General features: G+C 45.3%; 3 protein-coding genes across 8 annotated transcripts in view; all 3 read right to left on the reverse strand.

Moving 5' to 3' along the window:
• LOC146422601 (dual specificity mitogen-activated protein kinase kinase 7) overlaps positions 1 to 14,815 on the reverse strand; it is a 28,650-nt gene extending 13,835 nt beyond the window's left edge. Inside the window, exons 1-2 of one of the 2 annotated variants that reach the window (XM_085045964.1) lie at positions 14,647 to 14,815; positions 6,782 to 6,829 (exon numbers count right to left, since the gene is read on the reverse strand). In XM_085045964.1, the coding sequence (XP_084902090.1) occupies positions 6,782 to 6,829; positions 14,647 to 14,791 (193 nt within the window). In that variant the 5' untranslated portion in view covers positions 14,792 to 14,815. The remainder of the gene's footprint in view (positions 1 to 6,781; positions 6,830 to 14,646) is intronic. The other variant, XM_085045965.1, reaches the window with a different exon arrangement.
• The window catches only part of LOC146422600 (dual specificity mitogen-activated protein kinase kinase 7), a 75,022-nt gene that overhangs the window by 15,328 nt on the left and 37,765 nt on the right, over positions 1 to 21,929 (reverse strand). The gene's annotated exons all lie outside the window — the stretch shown is intronic.
• Positions 16,994 to 19,613, reverse strand: LOC146422602 (atherin-like). The gene is made up of 3 exons (XM_085046090.1): positions 19,574 to 19,613; positions 19,052 to 19,170; positions 16,994 to 17,753 (listed from the first exon to the last, which is right to left on the reverse strand). Exons 1-3 carry the CDS (start codon positions 19,611 to 19,613, stop codon positions 17,589 to 17,591), a joined length of 324 nt encoding a protein of 107 aa, XP_084902216.1. The 3' UTR covers positions 16,994 to 17,588.

Consider the following 21,929-nt stretch of genomic DNA (forward strand, 5'->3'; position numbering starts at 1 on the left):
ATTGGGGTGAAAAAACCCAAAAATGGGAAGAGAAACACCGAAATTGGGGTGAGAAACACAAAAAATGGGGTGAAAAACACTGAAATTGGGGTGAAAACCCCAAAATTGAGAAGGAAAACCCCGAAATTGGGGTGAAAAACCCCAAAAACAGGCTGGGGGCTGTCGGGGTGGGCAGAGCGACCCTCTCGGGCACCAGCGGGAGCTGCAGGGCTGGGGAGAGAGAAACGAGTCAGAGAGACCTGAAATTGGGGTGAAAAACACCAAAACTGGGGAAAGGAATCCCAAAAATGGGGAGAAAAACACCGAAATTAGGGTGAAAAACACAGTAATTGGGGTGAAAGATACTGAAAATGGGGAGACAAACACCAAAATTGGGGTGAAAAGCACTGAAATTGGGGTGAGAAACCCCAAAATTGGGGAATGGAATCCCGAAAATGGGGAGAGAAACAGAGAAAATGGGGTGAAAACCAGAGAAAACGGGCTGGGGGCTGTCGGGGTGAACAGAGCGACCCCCTCGGTAACCAGCGGGAGCTGCAGCGCTGGGGAGAGAGAATTGGGGTGAGAAACACCGAAATTAGGGAGAGAAACAGAGAATTGGGGTGAGAAATCCCGAAATTGGGGTGAAAAAACCCCCGAAACTGAGGAAAGGAATCCCGAAAATGGGGTGAAAAACAGAACTGGGGAGAGAAACACTGTAATTGGGGTGAGAAACACTGAAGATGGGGAGAGAAACACAGAAATTGGGATGAAAAACAGAGAATTGGAGTGAAAAACCCCCAAAATGGGGAAAAGAATCCCAAAAATGGGGAGAAAAACCCCAAAAATGGGGAGAAAAATCCCCAAAACAGGCTGGGGGCTGTCGGGGTGAGCAGAGCGGGAGCTGCAGGGCTGGGGAGAGAGAAACGGGGTGAGAAACACCAAAAATGGGGTGAGAAATCCTAAAAATGGGGAGAAAAACACCGAAACTGGGGAAAGGAATCCCAAAAATGGAGAGAGAAACAGAGAAATTGGGGTGAAAAACAGAGAAGTGGGAGAGAAACACTGAAATTGGGGTGAAAAACCACCAAAATTGGGGAAAGGAATCCTAAAAATGGGGTGAAAAACCCCGAAATTGGGGAGAGAAACACTGAAATTAGGGTGAAAACCCCCAAAATTGAGAAGAGAAACCCCAAAATTGGGGTGAAAAACACCAAAATTGGGGAAAGGAATCCCAGAAATGGGGAGAAAAACAGAGAAAATGGGGTGAAAAACACCGAAATTGGGGTGAGAAACAGAGAATTGGGGTGAAAAAAACCCAAAATGGGGAGAGAAACCCCAAAACTGGGGTGAAAAACAGAGAAAATGGGGAGAGAAACACAGAAACTGGGATGAAAAACACCGAAATTGGGGTGAAAAAACCCAAAAATGGGAAGAGAAACACCGAAATTGGGGTGAGAAACACAAAAAATGGGGTGAAAAACACTGAAATTGGGGTGAAAACCCCAAAAATGGGGAAAGGAATCCCAAAAATGGGGAGAGAAACAGAGAATTGGGGTGAAAAACAGAGAAATTGGGGTGAGAAACACAAAAATGGGGTGAAAAACATTGAAATTGGGGTGAAAAACCCCAAAATTGGGGAAAGGAATCCCAAAAATGGGGTGAAAACCACCAAAAATGGGGAGAGAAACACAGAGAATCGGGTCAGAGAGACGTTGATTTGGAGTGAGAAACCCCGAAACTGGGGTGAAAAACATTGAAATTGGGGTCAAAACCACTGAAACTGGGGAAAGGAATCCTGAAAATGGGGTGAAAAACCCCGAAATTGGGGAGAGAAACACTGAAATTAGGGTGAAAACCCCCAAAATTGAGAAGAGAAACCCCAAAATTGGGGTGAAAAACACCAAAATTGGGGAAAGGAATCCCGAAAATGGGGAGAGAAACAGAGAATTGGGGTGAAAAACAGTGAAACTGGGGTGAAAAAACCCAAAAATGGGGAGAGAAGCACCGAAACTGGGGTGAAAAATACTGAAATTGGGGAGAGAAACCCCAAAAATGGGGTGAAAAACAGAGAATTGGGGTGAAAAACAGAAAAAATGGGCTGAAAAACCCCAAAAATGGGGAGAGAAACCCCAAAATTGGGGTGAAAAACAGAGAATTGGGGTGAGAACCACTGAAACTGGGGTGGAAAACACCGAAATTGGGGTGAGAAACATGAAAATTGGTGTGAAAAACGCCAAAACTGGGGTGCAAAACCCCAAAATTGGGGTGAAAAACAGAGAATTTGGGTGAAAAACACCGGAATTGGGGTGAGAAACAGAGAAAATGGGGAGAGAAAGAGAAAAAAATGGGGAGAGAAACTCAGAAAATGGGGAGAGAAGCGTCAGGAAGCCCCAGATGAGGAGAGGAACCGAAAAAATGGGGAGAGAAACAGAAAACTAGGGGAGAGAAAACCCAAAACTGGGGAGAGAAACGGAAAAAAGGGGAGAGAGACCCAAAAATTGGGGAGAGGATTGTCAGGGAACCCAAAAAAGGGGAGAGAATCCCAAAATTTTGCCCCATTTTCCCCAAATTTTACTCCATTTTCCCCAATTTTTGCCCCATTTTCCCAAATTTTGCCCCATTTTCCCCAAATTTTGCCCCATTTTCCCCAATTTTGCCCCATTTTTCCCCCAATTTTGCCCCATTTCTCCCAATTTTGCCCCATTTTCCCCAATTTTGCCCCATTTTCCCCACTTTTGCCCCATTCCAGCCCAAATTTTGCCCCATTTTCCCCACTTTTGCCCCATTTTTCCCCAATTTTTCCCCCAATTTTGCCCCAAATTTTGCCTATTCCTCTCCTCCTTTTGCCCTTTCCTGCCCCATTTTGCTCCTTCCTGCCCCATTTTCCTGCAATTCCCAACTTTTCCTCATTTTTCCCCCATTCCTGCCCCACTTTTGCCCCATTTTCCCCCAATTTTGCCCATTCCTCTCCCCCTTTTGCCTTTTCCTGCCCCATTTTCCTGCAATTCCCAATTTTTCCTCATTTTTTCCCCATTCCTGCCCCATTTCCCCCAAAACTTTCCCCTTCCCATCCCATTTTTTCCCCTTTTCTGAACATTTTTCTCCATTCCCCTCCATTTTCCCACTTTTCCCCCATTTTTCCCCTTTTTCCCCCCATTCCTGCCCTGTTTCCTCCCATTTTCCTTTTCCATTCCCATTTTCCCCATTTCCCATTTTCCCCATTCCTCCATTTCCCCCTGATTTTCCCACTTTTCCCCTAAAATTTCCCTTTCCTATCCCATTTTCCCCATTTCTGCCCCATTTATTTCCATTCCCATTTCCCCCTTTTCACCCCCATTTTTCTCATTTTCCCCACTTTTCTTGATTTCCCCACATTTTTCCCCATTCCTGTCCCATTCCCTCCCTTTCCCCCCATTTCCCCTCTTTTTCTCATTTCCCATTTTCCCCATCTTCCCTCATTTTTCCCATTTCCCCACATTTTCCTGCATTCCTCCCATTTTTCCCCATTTTCTCCTCATTTCCCCCCCAAATTTCCCCCTCGTTTTCCCCCACTTCCCCAATTTTTCTTCCATTTTTCCCCCCATTTTTCCAATTTCCCTCATTTTCTCAATTTCCCCCATTCCCCATTTCATTTTTTTCCAATTTCCCCCATTTTCCCCAATTCCTTCCATTTTCTCCCGTTTTTCCCCAATTTCCCCATTTTCCCCAATTTCCCCAGTTTTCTCCATTTTCCCAATTTTCCCCCATTTCCCCCATTTTCCCCTTTCCCCAATTTTCCCCTATTTCCCAATTTCCCCAATTTTTCCCCATTTCCCCAAATTTCCCAATTTCCCCCATTTTCCCCTCCCGATTTTCCCCAATTTTCCCCAATTTTCCCCAATTTTTTCCAATTTTCCCCAATTTCCCCATTTTTCCCAATTTCCTAATTTCCCAATTTCCCCCATTTTTCCCCATTTTCCCCAATTTCCCCAATTTCCCTCATTTTCCCCAATTTCCCCAATTTTTCCCAATTTCCCATTTTTTCCTCAATTTCCCAATTTCCCAATTTCCCTTTTTTCCCAATTTTCCCATTTTCCCCAATTTTCCCAATTTTCCCAATTTTCCCCAATTTTCCCCAATTTTCCCCTTTTTTCCCAATTTTCCCATTTTTCCCATTTTCCCCCAATTTTCCAATTTTCCCCAAATTTCCCCAAATTCCCCAATTTTCCCATTTTCCCCCAATTTTCTCAATTTTCCCATTTCCCCAATTTTCCCCAATTTCCCAATTTTCCCCATTTTTCCCAATTTTCCCCCATTTTCCCATTCCCCCAATTTCCTCCCCATTTTTCCTCCATTTTTTTCTAATTTCCCAATTTCCCCATTTTTCCATTTTCCCCATTTTCCCCCCAAATTTCCCAATTTTCCCAAATTTCCCCCAATTTTCCCCAATTTCCCCCATTTCCCATCCCCAGCTGGCCGCATGCTGCTCGGGGCCAGCAGAGCTCACTCCATGCCACAGCCAGGGGAGGGACAGCAGGGGACAGCAGGGGACATTCCAGGGGACAGCAGGGGACATTCCAGGGACACTTGGGGACATTTGGGGACATTCCAGGGGTCATTCCAGGGGACATTCGGGACATTTAGGGACATTTTGGGGACATTTGGGGTCATTTGGGGACACTCAGGGACATTCCAGGGACATTCAGGGTCATTCCAGGGACATTTGGGGACATTTTAGGGTCATTTTGGGGACATTTTGGGGACATTTGGGGACATTTGGGGACATTTTGGGGACATTCAGAGAGGGACAAAGCTGCTCGGATGGGGGAGGGAAACTGAGGCACGGGAGGGGTTAATTGGGGTTAATTAATTGGGGTTAATTGGAGTTAATTAATTGGGGTTGATTGGGGTTAATTGGGGTTAATTAATTGGGGTTGATTGGGGTTAATTGGGGTTAATTAATTGGGGTTAATTGGGGCTAATTGGGGTTAATTAATTGGGGTTAATTAGGGTGAGGGCCTCTAATTAGGAGAGGAGATAATTGGGGTTAATTAATTGGGGTTAATTAGGGTGAAGATCCCTAATTAGGGGAGGAGTTAATTAGAGTTAATTGGGTTTCCCTAATTAGGGGAGGGCGAGGGAAACTGAGGCACAAGGGGAGGAGTTAATTGGGGTTAATTAATTGGGGTTAATTAGGGTGAGGATGGTTAATTAGGGTTAATTGGGGTCCCTAATTAGTGGAGGAGTTAATTAGAGCTAATTGGGGTCCCTAATTAGGGGAGGAGTTAATTAACCCCAATTTGGGGAGGGAAACTGAGGTTAATTGGGGTTAATTAATTGGGGTTAATTAATTGGGGTTAATTGGGGTGGGGAGCCTCAATTAGGGGAGAAGTTAATTGGGGTTAATTGGGGTCTCTAATTAGGGAGGAGCTAATCGGGGTTAATTGGGGTTCCCAATTTGGGAAGGGAAACTGAGGGATGGAGAGGTTAATTGGGGTTAATTACAGTTAATTGGGGTTAATTACAGTTAATTGGGGTTAATTGGGGTCCCTGGTTTGGGGAGGGAAACTGAGGCACAGGAAGGGTTAATTAATTTGGGTTAATTAATTGGTGTTAATTAACCCCAATTTGGAGAGGGAGAGGGGAAATTGAGGCACAGGAGGAGTTAATTTGGGTTAATTAATTTGTGTTAATTAACTCAAATTTGGGGAGGAGCTAATGGGGTTAATTAATTGGGGTTAATTAATTGGGGCTAATTAATGGGGCTAATTAACCCAATTGGGAGGAGCTAATTGGGGTTAATTAATTGGGGTTAATTAATTTGGGCCAATTAATTGGGGTTAATTAACCCCAACTCAGGGAGGAGCTAATTGGGGTTAATTAATTGGTGTTTAATAATTGGGGTTAATTAATTGGCGTTAATTAACCCCAATTAGGAGAGGGAGAGGGGAAACTGAGGCACAGGAGGAGCTAATTTGGGTTAATTAATTGGGGCTAATTAATTTGGGCTAATTAATTGGAGTTAATTAATTGGAGTTAATTAACCCCAATTTGGAGAGGAGCTAATTAGGGTTAATTAATTGGGGCTAATTAACCCCAACCCAGGGAGGAGCTAATTGGGGTTAATTAGTTTGTGTTAATTAACCCAAATTTGGGGAGGAGCTAATTGGGGTTAGTTAATTGGAGTTAATTAATTGGAGTTAATTGGGGGTAATTAATGGGGCTAATTAACCCCAGTTGGGAGGAGCTAATTGGGGTTAATTAATTGGGGCTAATTACTTGGAGTTAATTAATTGGAGTTAATTAATGGGGTTAATTAGTTGGAATTAATTGGGGTTAATTAGTTAATTAACCCCAATTAGGAGCAGCTAATTATAATTTAATGACAATTAATGAATGCATTCAGTCCAGCCTGGGGGAACTGAGGCGCGAAGGGTTAATGAGTTGGTTAATGAGCTCATTAGGTGACTAATTAAGGCAATTATTAATTAATTAATAATGAGCTAATGAGCAGTACCTGGGAGTTACTGAGCTCATTAGGTGATTAATTAAGGATTAATAATTAGCTAATAATGAGCTAATGAGCAGTACCTGGGAGTTACTGAGCTCATTAGGTGATTAATTAAGGATTAATAATTAGCTAATAATGAGCTAATGAGCAGTACCTGCTCGCTGGGAGTTCCTGAGCTCATTAGATGATTAATGAAGGGGATTATTAATTAATTAATTAATTAACGAGCTAATGAGCAGTACCTGCTCCTGAGCTCATGAGGTGATTAATTAGGGGTTATTAATTAGCTAATAACGAGCTAATGAGCAGTACCTGCTCGCTGGGACGGAGCAGGAGCAGGGCTGAGGGTGATGACGATGACTGGGGAGGAGGAGAGAAATGAAAGAAATGAAATAAAATAAAATAAATAAAATAAATGAAATAAATAAATGAAATGAAATAAGTGAAATAAAATAAATTAAACGAAATAAAATAAATAGAATAAAATGAAATAAAATGAATGAAATTAAGAAATGAAATTAATAAAATAAATGAAATAAAATAAAATAAATAAAATGAAATAAATGAAATAAAATATAAAATAAAATAATTAAATGAAATTAAATAAATAAATGAAATTAAATAAAATAAATTAAATAAATTAAAAAAGAAATAAATGAAGAAAATAAATAGAATAAAATGAAATAAAATAAATAAAATAAATAAATGAAATAAAATAAAATAAAGTAAGTGAAATAAAATAAAATAAATGATAAATAAAATAAATGATAAATAAAATAAAATAAAATAAATAAAATAAATGAAATAAAATAAAATAAACAAAATAAATAAAATAAAATAAAATAAATTAAATAAATGAAATAAAATAAAACAAATAAAATAAATGAAATAAAATAAAATATATATAAATACCATAAATGTCATAAATAAAATAAAATAAAATAAATTAAATAAATGAAATAAAATAAAATATATCCTAAATGCCATAAATGTCATAAATAAAATAAAATAAAATAAAATAAATAAAATAAATGAAATAAAAATAAATGAATGAAATAAAAGAAAAAAATAAATAAATGAAAAAAAGAAATAAATGAAGAAAAATAAATAGAATAAATGAAATAAAATAAATAAAATAAAAAAAAATAAATAAGAAAAAGAAATAAATGAAATAAAATAAATAGAATAAAATGAAATAAAATAGAATGAAATAAAAAAATGAAATAAATAAATAGAATAAACAAAAAATGAAATAAATAAATAAAATAAATAAAATAAATAAAATAAATAAAGAAATAAATAAATAAAATAAAATAAAATAAAATTTAAAAAATGAAATAAATGAAATAAATGAAATAAAATAAAATAAAATAAAATAAAAATAAAATAAAATGAAATATAATAAATAGAATGAAATGAAATGAAGTGAAATGAAATAAAATAAAATGAAATAAAGTAAAATAAAATAAGTATTGAGAGCAAAAACAGAAACAAAAAATGAAATGAAATGAAATAAAAGAAAATTAAATAAATAAAATGAAATAAAAGAAATTAAAATAAACATTGGGAGCAAAGAGAGAAACAATAAAAAGAAACAAAATAAAATAAAATAAATTAAATAACATAAATAAAATAAAATAAATAAATAAAATAAATAAAATTGGGAGTGAAACGAAAAACAAAAAATTAAATGAAATAAATAAAATAAAAATAAATAAATAAAATGAAATCAATATTGGGAGAGAAAAGAGAAACAAAAAAGTAAAATAAAATAAAATAAAGTAAAAAAATTTAAAATAAATAAAATAAAATAAATTAAAATAAAATAAAATATAATGAAAGAAAAAAATCAAATAAATGAAAGAAAATGAAAGAAAAAAATAAAATGAAATAAATATTGGGAGCAAAAGAGAAAAAAATGAAACAAAATAAAATAAAATAAAATAAAATAAAATAAATAAAATAAATAAATTAAAATAAAATAAAATAAAATAAATTAAAATAAATAAATAAAAATAAGTAAAAATAAATTAAATTAAATTAAAATAAAATATAGTGAAATAAAATAAAAAATTGAAATAAAATAAAATAAATTAAAAAAAATTAAAATGAAACAAAATAAAAGAAATGAAATAAATAAATAAAATGATATAAATAGAATAAAATAAAATGAAATAAAATAAAATAAATGATAAAATAAAAATTGGGAGCGAAAAGAGAAACGAAGAAAATGAAATAAAATGAAATAAAATTAAATAAAATGAAATAAAATAAAATAAAATAAATAGAATAAAATTAAAATTGGGAGCAAAAGAGAAACAAAAATAAAATGAAATAATATAAAATAAAATGAAATAAATAAAATAAATAAAATAAAATAAATAAAATAAATAGAATAAAATAAAAATTGGGAGCAAAAAGAGAAACAAACAAAAAATAAAAATATTGGGAGAGAAAAGGAGAATAAAAAAATAAATATAATATAAAATCAAATCCAAAAAAAGTTAGGAGAGAAAAAGGAAATAAAAAATAAAAATAAAAAAATATAAAATAAAATAAAATAAAATAAAATAAATTAAATAAAAATAACAAAATAAAACAAAATAAAATAAATAAATTGAAATATTCGAAGGGAAAGAGAGAAATAAAATAAAAAAAAAAAAAAGAAACAAAGAAAATATTATAAATTATAAAGGAATTGATTGGAGGAAATTAAAAATAAAACAGAAAAAAACAACAAAAATGATAAATGAATTGGGAAATGAGAAATTGGAATTTGGGAAATTAATTGGAATTTGGAGAGAAAATTAATTGAAATTTGGGGAAAATTTAATTTAAATTTGGAGAGAAATGAATTTAAATTGAGGGAAATTAAATTTGGGGAAATTAATTGAAATTTGGGAAATTAAATTGGCAAAATTTATTTAAATTTTGGGAAATTTATTGAAATTTGGAGAGAAAATTAATTGAAATTTGGAGAGAAAATGAATTTAAATTTGGGGAAATTAAATTGGGAAAATTGATTTAAATTTGGGGAAATTAATTTAAATTTGGGGAAATTTATTTAAATTGGGAAAATTAATTTAAATTTGGGGGAATTTATTTAAATTAGAAGGAAATGAATTGAAATTTGGAGGGAAAATTAATTCAAATTGGGGGAAATGAATTGAAATTGGGGGAAATTAATTAAAATTGGGGAAATTTATTTAAATTGGGGAAATTAATTTAAATTGGAGAGAAAATGAATTTAAATTGGGAGGAAATTAATTTAAATTTGGAGACAAAATTAATTGAAATTTGGAAAGAAAATTAATTTAAATTTGGGGAAATTAATTTAAATTGGAGAAAAAATGAATTTAAATTTGGAGAGAAATGAATTTAAATTTGGGAAATTAATTTAAATTGGGAAAATGAATTTAAATTTGGAGAGAAAATGAATTTAAATTGGGAGGAAATGAATTAATTTGGAGGGAAAATGAATTTAAATTTGGGGGAATTAATTAATTTGGAGGGAAAATGAATTTAAATTTGGCAAATTAATTTAAATTTGGGGAAATTATTTTAAATTGCAGGGAAATTAATTGAAATTGGGGGAAATTGATTTAAATTTGGGGAAAATTAATTTAAATTGGGAGAAAATTAATTGAAATTTGGAGGGAAATTAAATTTGGGAAATTAATTTAAATTTGGGGAAATTAATTTAAATTTGGAAATTAATTTAAATTGGGAGGAAATTAATTTGGAGGGAAAATGAATTGAAATTTGGGGAAATGAATTGAAATTTGGGAAATTAAATTGGCAAAATTTATTTAAATTTTGGGAAATTAATTGAAATTTGGAGAGAAAATTAATTGAAATTTGGAGAGAAATGATTTTAAATTGGAGAGAAATGAATTGAAATTGGGAGGGAAATTAAATTTGGGAAATTAATTTAAATTGGGGAAAATAATTGAAATTTGGGGAAATTAATTGAAATTTGGAGGGAAAAATAATTGAAATTTGGAGAGAAAATGAATTGAAATTTGGGAAATTAATTTAAATTGTGAGAAAATAAATTGGGGAAAATTTAATTTAAATTGGGGAAAAATTAAATTTGGAGAGAAATTAATTTAAATTGGAGAAAATTAATTTAAATTGGGAAAATTAATTTAAATTTGGGGAAATTAAATTTGGGGAAATTAATTAAAATTGGGAAAACTAATTTAAATTGTGGGAAAAGGAATTTAAATTTAGGAAAATTAATATTTGGAGAAAAATTAATTTAAATTGGGGACATGAATTTAAATTGGGGAAAATTAATTCAAATTGGGGAAAATTAATTAAAATTGAGGGAAAATGAGGCAAAATTGGGAGGAAAGGAACGAAATTCAGAGGAAAAAACTTAATTTGAGAGGGAAGAGAAATGAATTGAAATTGGGGAAAAAGGAATGAATTTGGGGGGAAAATAAATGAATTTAAATTGGGGGAAAATGAGCTAAAATGGGGGGGAAATGAGTGAAATAATTGGATTTTTGGGGCATAAAAAAGGAGCTGAAATTGGGGAGGGGGAGGGGAAAGGGGGGAGGGGAGGGTTGGAAATTCCTGATTTATCCCCAAAAAAATTTGCTGGAAAAGGTTGGAAAATGTTGGCTGAGGGGGGAGGAGAAACATCCTAAAAATATCCTAAAAATACCTGAAAAATATCCCCAAAAATCCCTAAAAATATCCCAAAAATATCCCCAAAACACCCTAAAAATACCCCAAAAATATCCCAAAAATATCCCAAAAATATCCCAAAAATATCCCCAAAAATCCCTAAAAATATCCCAAAAATATCCCCAAAACACCCTAAAAATATCCCCAAAATACCTTAAAAATATCCCCCAAAATCCCTCAAAATCCCCAAATTCTTTAAAATTTCCCCCAAAATCCCCAAAATAATCCCTAAAAATTCCCCCAAAATCCCAAAAAAATCCTTTAAAATTCCCCCAAAATCCCTAAAAAAATCTTTTAAAATTCTCCCAAAATCCCCAAAAATCCCTAAAAATTCCCCCAAAATCCCCCAAAATCTCCAAATTTCCAGAAAAAATTGCCCAAATTCCCCAAAAATCTCCCTAAAGTTCCCTAAAAATGTCCCTAAAATCCCCAAATTTCCCCAAATTCCCCCCAAAATCCCCAAAAATCCCTAAAATTCCCCCAAATTACCCAAAAAAATCCCCAAAAATCCCAAAATCCCCGTGGGAATCCCCAAATTCCCTGGACAATCCCAGTGGATCCCCAAAACCCCAAAATAACCCAGAATTGCCCCAAAATGGCCCTAAACTGCCCCAAAACCCTAGAAATTGCATCCCAAATACCCCAAAAGGGGTTTAAACTCCACTGAACAGCCCAGAATTGCCCCAAAATGGCCCTAAATTGCCCCAAAATGACCCTAAATTGCCCCAAAATTATCCCAAATTGCCCCAAAATGGCCCTAAATTGCCCCAAAATATCCCAAAATTGCCCCAAAATATCCCTAAATTGCCCCAAAATATCCCTAAATTGCCCCAAAATGACCCTAAACTGCCCCAAAATGACCCTAAATCCTCTCTAAATTGCCCAAAAATGGCCCTAAATCCTCCTAAACTGCCCCAAAAAACCCTAAACAGCCCTAAATAGCCCTAAATCCTCTCTAAATTGCCCCAAAATATCCCAGAATTGCCCCAAAATATCCCTAAATTGCCCCAAAATGATCCTAAATCCTCTCTGAATTGCCCCAAAATGACCCTAAACAACCCAAAATTGCCCCAAAATATCCCTAAACTGCCCCAAAATGTCCCTAAAGTGCCCCAAAAAACCCTAAAACTGCCCCAAAATAATCCTAAATCCCCTCCAAACTGCCCCGAAGAACCCAGAACTTCCCCAAAAAGTCCCTAAAGTGCCCCAAAATGCCCCTAAACTGGCCTGAAATGGCCCTAAATCCTCTCTAAACTGCCCCAAAGACCCCAAAGCTGTCCCCATTCTCCCCAAAATGAGCCAAATTTGCCCCAAAATGGCCCTAAATCCTCTCCAAACTGCCCCAAAATGGCTCTAAATTGCCCCAAATCACCCTAAACTGCCCCAAAATAATCCTAAATCCTCTCCAAACTGCCCCAAACAACCCAGAACTGCCCCAAAATGTCCCTAAAGTGTCCTAAGAGAGCCCCAGACATCCCAAAATGCCCCAGAATTGTCCCAAAATGGCCCTAAATCCTCTCCAAACTGCCCCAAAATGACTCCAATCTGCCCCAAAATGACCCTAAACTGCCCCAAAATGGCCCTAAATCCTCTCTAAACTACCCCAAACATCCCAAAATTGCCCCAAAATGGCCCTAAAGTGCCCCAAACAACCCTAAAACTGCCCCAAAATAATCCTAAATCCCCTCCAAACTGCCCCAAAATGGCCCTAAATCCTCTCTAAACTGCCCCAAACATCCCAAAATGCCCCAGAACTGCCCCAAAACGGCCCCAAAAACCCCAAATCCTCCCCAAAGAGCCTCAAACCTCCAAGCAACCTCCTGAACAAACCAGAACCGTCCTGAAACACCCCAAAAGTGTCCCAAAAACCCCAAAACTGCCCCAAAATGGCCCTAAACTGCCTCAAAGACCCCAAAAGTGTCCCAAACACCCCAAAACAGCCCAGAACAGCCCCAAAATGGCCCTAAATACCCCAAAAGTGTCCCAAACACCCCAAATAACTCAGGACTTCCCCAAAACGACCCTAAACTGCCCCAAAGACCCCAAAACTGCCCTAAAGACCCCAAAACTGCCCTAAAGACCCCAAAACTGCCCCAAAATGACCCTAAACTGCCCCAAATGACCCTAAACTGCCCTTAAAACCCCAGAACTACCCCAAATGGCTCTAAAATGCCCCAAAAACCCCAAAACTGCCCCAAAACAACCCAGAACTTCATTGAAATGTCCCTAAACACCCCAAATATCCCAAACCTGCAACAAACACCCCAAAAAATGGCCCTAAACTGCCCCAGACTGTCCCAAAACCCCAGAACTGCCCCTAAATGGTCCTAAACTGCCCTAAACAGCCCAAAAACATCCGAAATAACCCTAAACTGCCCCAAAATGCCCCTAAACTGCCCTAAATAACCCTAAACTGCCCCGAAATGGAGTTAAACTGCCCCAAATATCCCAAACCTGGAAAAAACACCCCAAACTGCCCCAAAATTGCCCTAAATTGCCCCAAATAACCCAGAACTGCCCCAAAACTGCCCCAAACAGCCCCAAAATGGCCCTAAACACCCCAAACAACCCAAAACTGCCTCAAAAGTGCCCCAAACAACCCCAAAATGTCCCTAAACTGCCCCAAATATCCCAAACCTGTAACAAACGCCCCAAACTGCCCCAAAACTGCCCCAAACACACCAAAATGGCCCCAAAATGTCCCCAAAAAGCCCCCAAATGGCCCTAAACTGCCCCAAACTGGCCCTAAAAAGCCCCTAAACTGCCCCAAAATGGCCCTAAATTGCCCCAAAACAACCCAGAACGGCCGGAAAATTGTCCTAAACAACGCAGAGCTGCCCCTTGCAACCCTAAACTTCCCCAAAATGGCCCTAAATTGCCCCAAAATGGCTCTAAATTGCTCCAAAACGACCCCAAAGTGCCCCAAACAGCCCCGAACCGCCCCAAAACGTTCCTAAACTGCCCCCAAAACAACCCCAAAATCGCCCCAAGCACCCCAAACCGGCCCTAAAAAGCCCCCAAACTGCCCCAAAATGGCCCTAAACTGCCCCAAACAACCTAAACACCCCAAACCGGCCCTAAAAAGCCCCTAAAGTGCCCCAAAATGGCCCTAAACAGCCCAAAACAACCCCGAACCGCCCCAAAATTGCCCAAAGCACCCCAAACCGGCCCTAAAAAGCCCCTAAATTGCCCCAAAACGACCCTAAACTGCCCCCAAACGCCCCTAAACCGCCCCAAAATGCCCCTAAACCGCCCCAAAATGCCCCTAAACCGCCCCAAAACGGTCCTAAACTGCCCCGAACCGCTCCAAAATCGCCCCAAACCCCCCAAAACACCCCAAAGAGGCCCTAAAAATGCTCCAAACCCCCCCAAAACCCTTCTCTCCCCCCCATTTCCCCTCAGGGCCTCGCTCCCCTCCGGCCCCGCGCGGCCTCCCCTCAGGCTGTCCCGGCGCTGCCCTCAGGCCGCTCCGCTCCCCTTACTGGGCCTGGCGCGGGCAGGGCCGATGTCCAGGTTGAGGTCGATCCTCCTGCGCGCCTCGCGGTTCTCCTGCTTGAGCTTCGCCTCCAGCCGCGACAGCTTCTGCTCCAGCGAGGACGCCGCCATCTTCCCCCCCGCGCCGCGCATGCGCGGGGAGAGCGGCGGGCGGGGCTGGCAGCGGCGGCCGTACGGCGGGAGGGGGAGATGGGCGCCGCCATCTTGCCGGGGGAGGAGCGGGGAGGGGTTCTGAGGGCGCAGCCATCTTGCCGGGGGGGCAAAGTGCGCATGCGCGGAGAGGGGCAGTGAGGGTTTCTGAGGGTGCTGCCATCTTGCCGAGGGGAGCTACACTGTGCATGCGCACAAAGGGATAGTGATGGTTTTTTTCCCTGGGTCTCTGAGGGCGCAGCCATCTTGCCAAGGGGAGCTACACTGCGCATGCGCACAAAGGATCATTGATGCTTTTTGAGCCTTTGAGGGCGCCGCCATCTTGCCGAGGGGAGGCACACTGCGCATGCGCACAAAGATCATTGCTGCTTTTTTGATCCTCTGAGGGCGCCGCCATCTTGCCGAGGGGAGGCGCGGTGCGCATGCGCAGAGAGGTGCAGTGAGGGGTTTGGGCTGCTGAGGGCGGTGCGTATTGCGCATGCGCACAACGGGATCTTGATGTGTTTCTGGGGCTCTGAGGGCGCCGCCATCTTGCCGCTGAAGGCATACTGCGCGTGCGCATAACGGGATAGTGATGGTTTTGAGCCTCTGTGGGCGCCGCCATCTTGCCAAGGGGGGCACAGTACGCATGCGCGGAGAGGAGCGGTGAGGTTTCTGAGGGCGCCGCCATCTTGCCGCGGAAACGCATATTGCACATGCGCACAACGCATCATCGAGATTTTTGAGCCTCTGAGGGCGCCGCCATCTTGCCAAGGGGGTACAGTGCGCATGCGCACAAAGGATCATTGCTTTTCTGGGCAACTGAGGGCGCCGCCGTCTTGCCATGGGGATGCGTATTGCGCATGCGCATAACGGGATAGTGATGTTTTCTGGGCAACTGAGGGCGCCGCCATCTTGCCGCTGGAGGGCACACTGCGCATGCGCGGTGGGAGTTAAGGCCTCAGCGCCGCTGGGGGTGAGGGGGAGCTGAAGGGAGGGTGAAGCGGATTTTGGGGAGCTGAAGGGAGGATAAAGAGGATTTTGGGAGGATAAAGTGGATTTTGGGGAAGCCGAAGGGAGGATGAAGCGGATTTTGGGGAGCTGAAGGGAGGATAAAGAGGATTTTGGGGAGCCGAAGGGAGGATAAAGAGGATTTTGGGAGGATGAAGCGGATTTTGGGTGGTTTTAGCCGCTGTGGGAAGGCGGAGCGGCTTTGCGCACGCGCAGGGCTGAGGGGAAGGGGTTTGGCCCTCAGCGGCCGCCGTAGGAAAAATGAGATTCTGAGTTTTCTGGGCTTTTCTGGGCCTCACCGGATGCCGTAGGGAAACACGGTGGAGGGAACGAATCCTACATAAACATTTATGGGGTTTGGGAGCATTTTGAGGCGATCCTGCCTTCTTTCGGGGCTCCGAAGGGCTGCATGGCGGGCCTGAGGGGGTTTTAGGGAGGCTCGAGGCACACTGGGGGTTTTAGGAGCTTTTATGGCTTTGGTGGCGCCTGAGGCAGTTTTTGGGGCAGTTTCGGCTGGTTTGGGGGCAGTTTCGGCCGGTTTTGGGGTAGTTTTGACTCCTTTAATGATGCCTGACGCTGTTTTAGGGTCCCTGGGGCGGTTCAGGGCCGCTGGGGATAGTTTGAGGCTGATTTAGGAAGGATTTTGGGCTCTGGCGGCTCCGTTAACCAAAGGCGCATGCGCACGGCGGAAGGAGCGTCTCCCTGTGGAGGCGAGCGCCCCCTGCCGGCTGGGAGGACCAGCGCATGCGCAGAACTTCCCCAACCCCCCAAATCCCCCATTTTCGGGGTACCTTTTGGGGTCTCTAAGGCGGCAAGACCCCCAAATTGGGGGATATCACCCCTGGAAAGATTTCCCCCCCAAAATGCTGAGGTTTGGTGTTTGATCGATTTCATTTTTCCGTTTTTATTTAAAAAAACCCAAAACGAGGCAGGCCCGGGTGGGGGGGGGAGGGGCACGGAGTGCGGGGGGAGGGGCGGGGGGGGCAGCCGCACCCCAATTTGGGGAGGGGGAGGGGCGGGGAAGGTTTAAAACATGGCCGGGCAGAGCCCTCCCCAACCCCTCGGTAAAAATCCCCCCCAGAGAAAAGGGGGATCCCCTAAAAAGGGGGGGCGACCCCCCCGAAAGAGGGGTGACCCCCCCAGGGAGTGGCGTGTCCCCACCCCCGGTGACCCCCCCGAAAGAGGGGTGACCCTCCGGAGAGAGGGGTGGGACCCCCCGAAATAGAGACGGGACCCCCCGAAAATAGAGATGAGACCCCCAAAAAGGGAGGTGGGATCCCTCAAATAGGGGTGGGACCCCCCAAAAAGGGATGGGACCCCCCAAAATAGGGACAGGACCCCCCAAAGAGAGGTGGGACCCTAAAGAGAGATGGTACCCCCCCTCAGAAAGGGATGGGACCCCCCAAAATAGAGGTGGGACCCCCCAAAAAGGGATGGAACCACCCAAAATAGAAGTGGGACCCCCCCAAAGAGAGGTGGAACCACCCAAAATAGAGGTGGGACCCCCCAAAATAGGGACAGGACCCCCCAAAAATGGGTGGGACCCCCCAAAAAAGGGACAGGACCCCCCAAAAAGGGACAGGACCCCCCCAAAATAGAGGTGGGACCCCCAACCCACCCCCCAAAGTCTCTGTGTGCAGCAGCAGCAGCAGGGGGGGAGGGGCTCTCCCGGATACCGGGGTGCCCCTGGGTTTTTGGGGAGCCCCCCCGGGTTTTTGGGGAGCCCCCCCGGGTTTTTGGGGAGCCCCCCCCGGGTTTTTGGGGAGCCCCCCCCGGGTTTTTGGGGGTCTCAGGCCGGGAAGGGCTCCGGGGGAGGCTCCTCGTCCTGGAAGTGGCTGCGCTGCAGCAGCTTCACGTGGTACTCGTAGATCTTGAGCGCCGGGCCCAGGCGGATGGACAGTCCTGTCAGCACGTCAGCCCTCTGCATCAGCAGCAGAGACTTGCCATCGATCTCCTGGGGACACGGGACAGTCAGGAGACAGCCAGGGGACAGCCTTGGGGACATGGGGAGAGTCAGGGGACATGGGGACACCAGGGAGACAGGGGACAGCCAGGGGACACAGGACATGGAGAGTCCTGTCAGCACGTCGGCCCTCTGCATCAGCAGCAGAGACTTGCCATCGATCTCCTGGGGACAGGGGACAGTCAAGGGACAGCCAGGGGGACATGGGGACAGCCAGGGGACAGTGAGGGACAGGGGACAGCCAGGGGACAGAGGACATGGAGAGCCCTGTGAGCCCATCAGCCCTCTGCATCAGCAGCAGAGACTTGCCATTGATCTCCTGGGGACATGGGACAGTCAGGGGACAGCCAGGGGACAGTCAGGGGACAGTCAGGGAACAGCCTTGGGGACAGGGGACAGCTAAGGGACACAGGACATGGAGAGCCCATTGGCCCTCTGCATCAGCAGCAGCAACTTGCCGTCGATCTCCTGGGGACAGGGGACAGCCAGGGGACACCCAGGGGACAGCCAGGGGACAGCCAGGGGACAGCCAGGGGACAGGCTGGGACGCAGCCCAGGTGGCTCAGGGGGATGGAGGAGGGTGGGAGTGTCCGTGGGGGAAATGGGGTTTGGGGACATGGGGACACCCCAGTGGGGACACTAGGCATCCACCAGAGGTTATGGGGGACAACTTGGGGACACCCCGGGGACAGTGGGGACACGCAGAGGGTGGCAGTGGCCATGAGGAATTGGAGGGGGACGTTCTTGGGATGTCCCCACAGTGACAGAAGGAGCCCTGGGGACACCGTGGGGGGACAGAGGGGACACTGGGGGGGGGGAGGAGGTCCCCACCTGCCACTGGAAGGACATCCGGAGGTGACAGAGGTGACAGGATGTCCCCACCTGCCCCTGGAGGGCACCCAGAGGGGACAGACAGGTGACAGACAGGTGACAGACAGGTGACAGAGGTGTGACAGAGGTGACTGAGGTCCCCACCTGCCCCTAGAGGACACCCAGAGGTGACAGAGGGGTGACAGAGGGGTGACAGAGGTGACAGAGGTCCCCACCTGCCCGTGGAGTACACCCAGAGGTGACAGACAGGTGACCGAGGTAACAGAGGTGACAGAGGGGTGACAGACAGGTGACACAGGTGACAGAGGTGACAGAGGGGTGACAGAGGGGTGACAGAAGGGTGACAGACGGGTGACACAGGTGACAGAGGTGACAGACAGGTGACACAGGTGTGACAGACAGGTGACACAGGTGACAGAGGGGTGACAAACTGGTGACACAGTTGCCAGAGGTCCCACCTGCTCCTGGAAGGCGCCGGCCTGCTCGGGGAATCCAGCCTCGGTGAAGTACTCGACCACATCCCGCACTGACCACTCCACTGGGTCCACAGCCTTGTCCTTGCGGCCGGCCCGGGGGACTGGGGGACAGTGTCAGGGGGGTGGGGACTGGGGGACTGGGGGACGACATGGGGACACCGTCACTGGGGTGGGGGCATGGGGACACAGGGACAGTCACTGGGATGGGGACACGGGGACACAGGGACATGGGGACATGGGGACACGGGGACATGGGGACATGGGGACACGGGGACATGGGGACAGGGGGACATGGGGACACGGTCACTGGGGTGGGGACATGGGGACACCATGGGGACACTGTCATTGGGATGGGGACATGGGGACACCATGGGGACACCATCACTGGGATGGGGACAGGGGGACACAGGGACACTGTCACTGGGGTGGGGATGTGGGGACACCCATGGGGACATTGTCACTGGGGTGGGGACACTGTGGGGACATGGGGACACCCATGGGTACACAGGGACATGGTCACCAGCATGGGGGGACATGGGGACATGGTCACTGGGATGGGGACACTCGGGGGGACATGGGGACAATGGGGACAATGGGGACAATGGGGACAATGGGGACAATGGGGACAGGGGACAGCCAGGGGGACATGGGGACAATGTCACAGGGATAGGGGACACCAGTGTGAACAGGGAGACACTGGGGGAGACAGGGGGACACCGGGAGGGGACAAAGGGATACCAGTGGGACATGGGGACACCTTGGGTGGCACAGTGGGACACATGGGGACACCTGGGGTGACACAGCGGGACACAGAGGGACATCCAGAGTGACACAAGGGGACACTGCATGGGACACTAAGTGAAACAAGGTGACACAGTGGGACACTGGGTGGGACATGGGGACACCCAAGGTGACACTGAGTGACAGAGGGTGACACTAGGGGGCACCAGGGTGACACAAGGTGACACTGAGTGACATGGGGTGACACAGGGTGACACACAGGGGACACCAGGGTGACACAAGGGACACCAGAGGACACTAGGGTGACACTAGGGTGACACTAGGGTGACACTAGGGTGACACACAGGGGACACTAGGGTGACACAGGGGACACCAGGGTGACACTAGGGTGACACTAGGGTGACACAGGATGACACATGGGGACACCAGAGGACACCAGGGTGACACACAGGGGACACCAGGGTGACACAGGGTGACACATGAGGACACCAGGGTGACACAGGGGACACTAAGGTGACACCAGGGTGACACAGGGTGGCACACCGGGTGACACAGGATGACACAGGGTGACACCAGGGTGACACAGGGTGACACACAGGATGACACATGGGGACACCAGGGTGACACAGGGTGACACAGGTGACACACAGGGGACACCAGGGTGACACAGGGGACACAGGGGGACACACAGGGTGACACAGGGTGACACCAGGGTGACACAGGGTGACACAGGGTGACACAGGGGACACAGCCCCGACTCACGTGCAGCTGAACGGTGTCCCCTCGGTGGCCTGGGGACCTGGCCGGCCTGGGGACAGTGGCACCGAGGGCTCTGCGCCTGCCAGCGCTGGGGACACTGCGGGGACAGCAAGGGTCAGCCTGGGAGTGACCCCAGAGTGACCCCAGAGTGACCACAGAGTGACCCCAGCCTGGAGTGACCACAGAGTGACCCCAGCCTGGAGTGACCCCAGTGACCACGGCCCAGAGTGACCCCAAAGTGACCCCAGAGTGACCCCAGCCCAGAGTGACCCCAGAGTGACCCCAGCCCGGAGTGACCCCAGTGACCCCAGCCTGGAGTGACCACAGAGTGACCCCAGAGTGACCCCAGTGACCACAGCCTGGAGTGACCACAGAGTGACCCCAGAGACCCCAGCCTGGAGTGACCACAGAGTGACCACAGAGTGACCCGAGTGACCCCAGTGACCACAGCCTGGAGTGACCACAGCCCGGAGTGACCCCAGAATGACCCCAGTGACCCCAGCCCAGAGTGACCCCAGTGACCCCAGCCTGGAGTGACCCCAGAGTGATCCCAGTGACCCCAGAGTGACCGCAGCCTGGGAGTGACCCCAGCGTGACCCCAGAGTGACCAGCAGACTGAGCACAGCCTGGGGACAGTGGCACTGAGGGCTCTGGCCCTGCCAGCGCTGGGGACACTGTGGGGACAGCAATGGTCAGCCTGGGAGTGACCTGAGTGACCCGGGGAGTGACCCCACAGCCCTGAGTGACCCCTGAGTGACCCCAGGAGTGACCCCACAGCCCACACTGACCCCTGAGTGACCCCGGGACTGACCCCACAGCCCAGAGTGACCCCATAGCCCACACTGACCCCACATGCAGGACTGACCCCACAGCCCACACCGACCCCACAGCCAAGGCTGACCTGACACTGACCCCACAGCCCACACTGACCCCACATGCAGGACTGACCCCACACTGACCCCACAGCCCATACTCACCCCACACCCCACACTGACCCCACACTGACCCCACAGCCAGGACTGACCCCACACTGACCCCACACTGACCCCACACTGAACCCAGACTGACCCCCAAAAGCTCCATCTCCCCTCTGGACTGACCCTATAGCCCCACAGCATGAACTGACCACCAGCATGCCTGGAGGGACCCCGAACTCCTAAACTGCCCCTCTGATCCCCCAAAACTGCCCCCTGCACCCCCAAACTGCCCCCTGCACCCCTAAACTACCCCCTGACCACTGAAACCATCCCCAAACTGCCCCCTGATTCCCCAAACTGCCCCTCAGCACCCCCAAACTGCCCAAGCCCCCCCAAACCACACCCAAATTGCCCCCCAGCACCTCCAATCTGCCCCAGCCCCC

This window comes from Lichenostomus cassidix, unplaced genomic scaffold (genome assembly GCF_008360975.1).
Source record: "Lichenostomus cassidix isolate B80296 unplaced genomic scaffold, HeHo_3.0 HiC_scaffold_39, whole genome shotgun sequence".
NCBI lineage: Eukaryota > Metazoa > Chordata > Aves > Passeriformes > Meliphagidae > Lichenostomus > Lichenostomus cassidix.

Coding starts and splice junctions, on each gene's coding strand:
- LOC146422602 (XM_085046090.1), bottom strand. CDS start 19,613: ATGTCCCCATGTCCCCCCATGCTGGTGACCATGTCCCTGT. Junction 19,171..19,573: donor GCTGGTGACCATGTCCCTGT/GTACCCATGGGT, acceptor ACTGTCCCCCAG/TCCCCCGGGCCGGCCGCAAG. Junction 17,754..19,051: donor CCGGCGCCTTCCAGGAGCAG/GTGGGACCTCTG, acceptor CCGTGTCCCCAG/GAGATCGATGGCAAGTCTCT.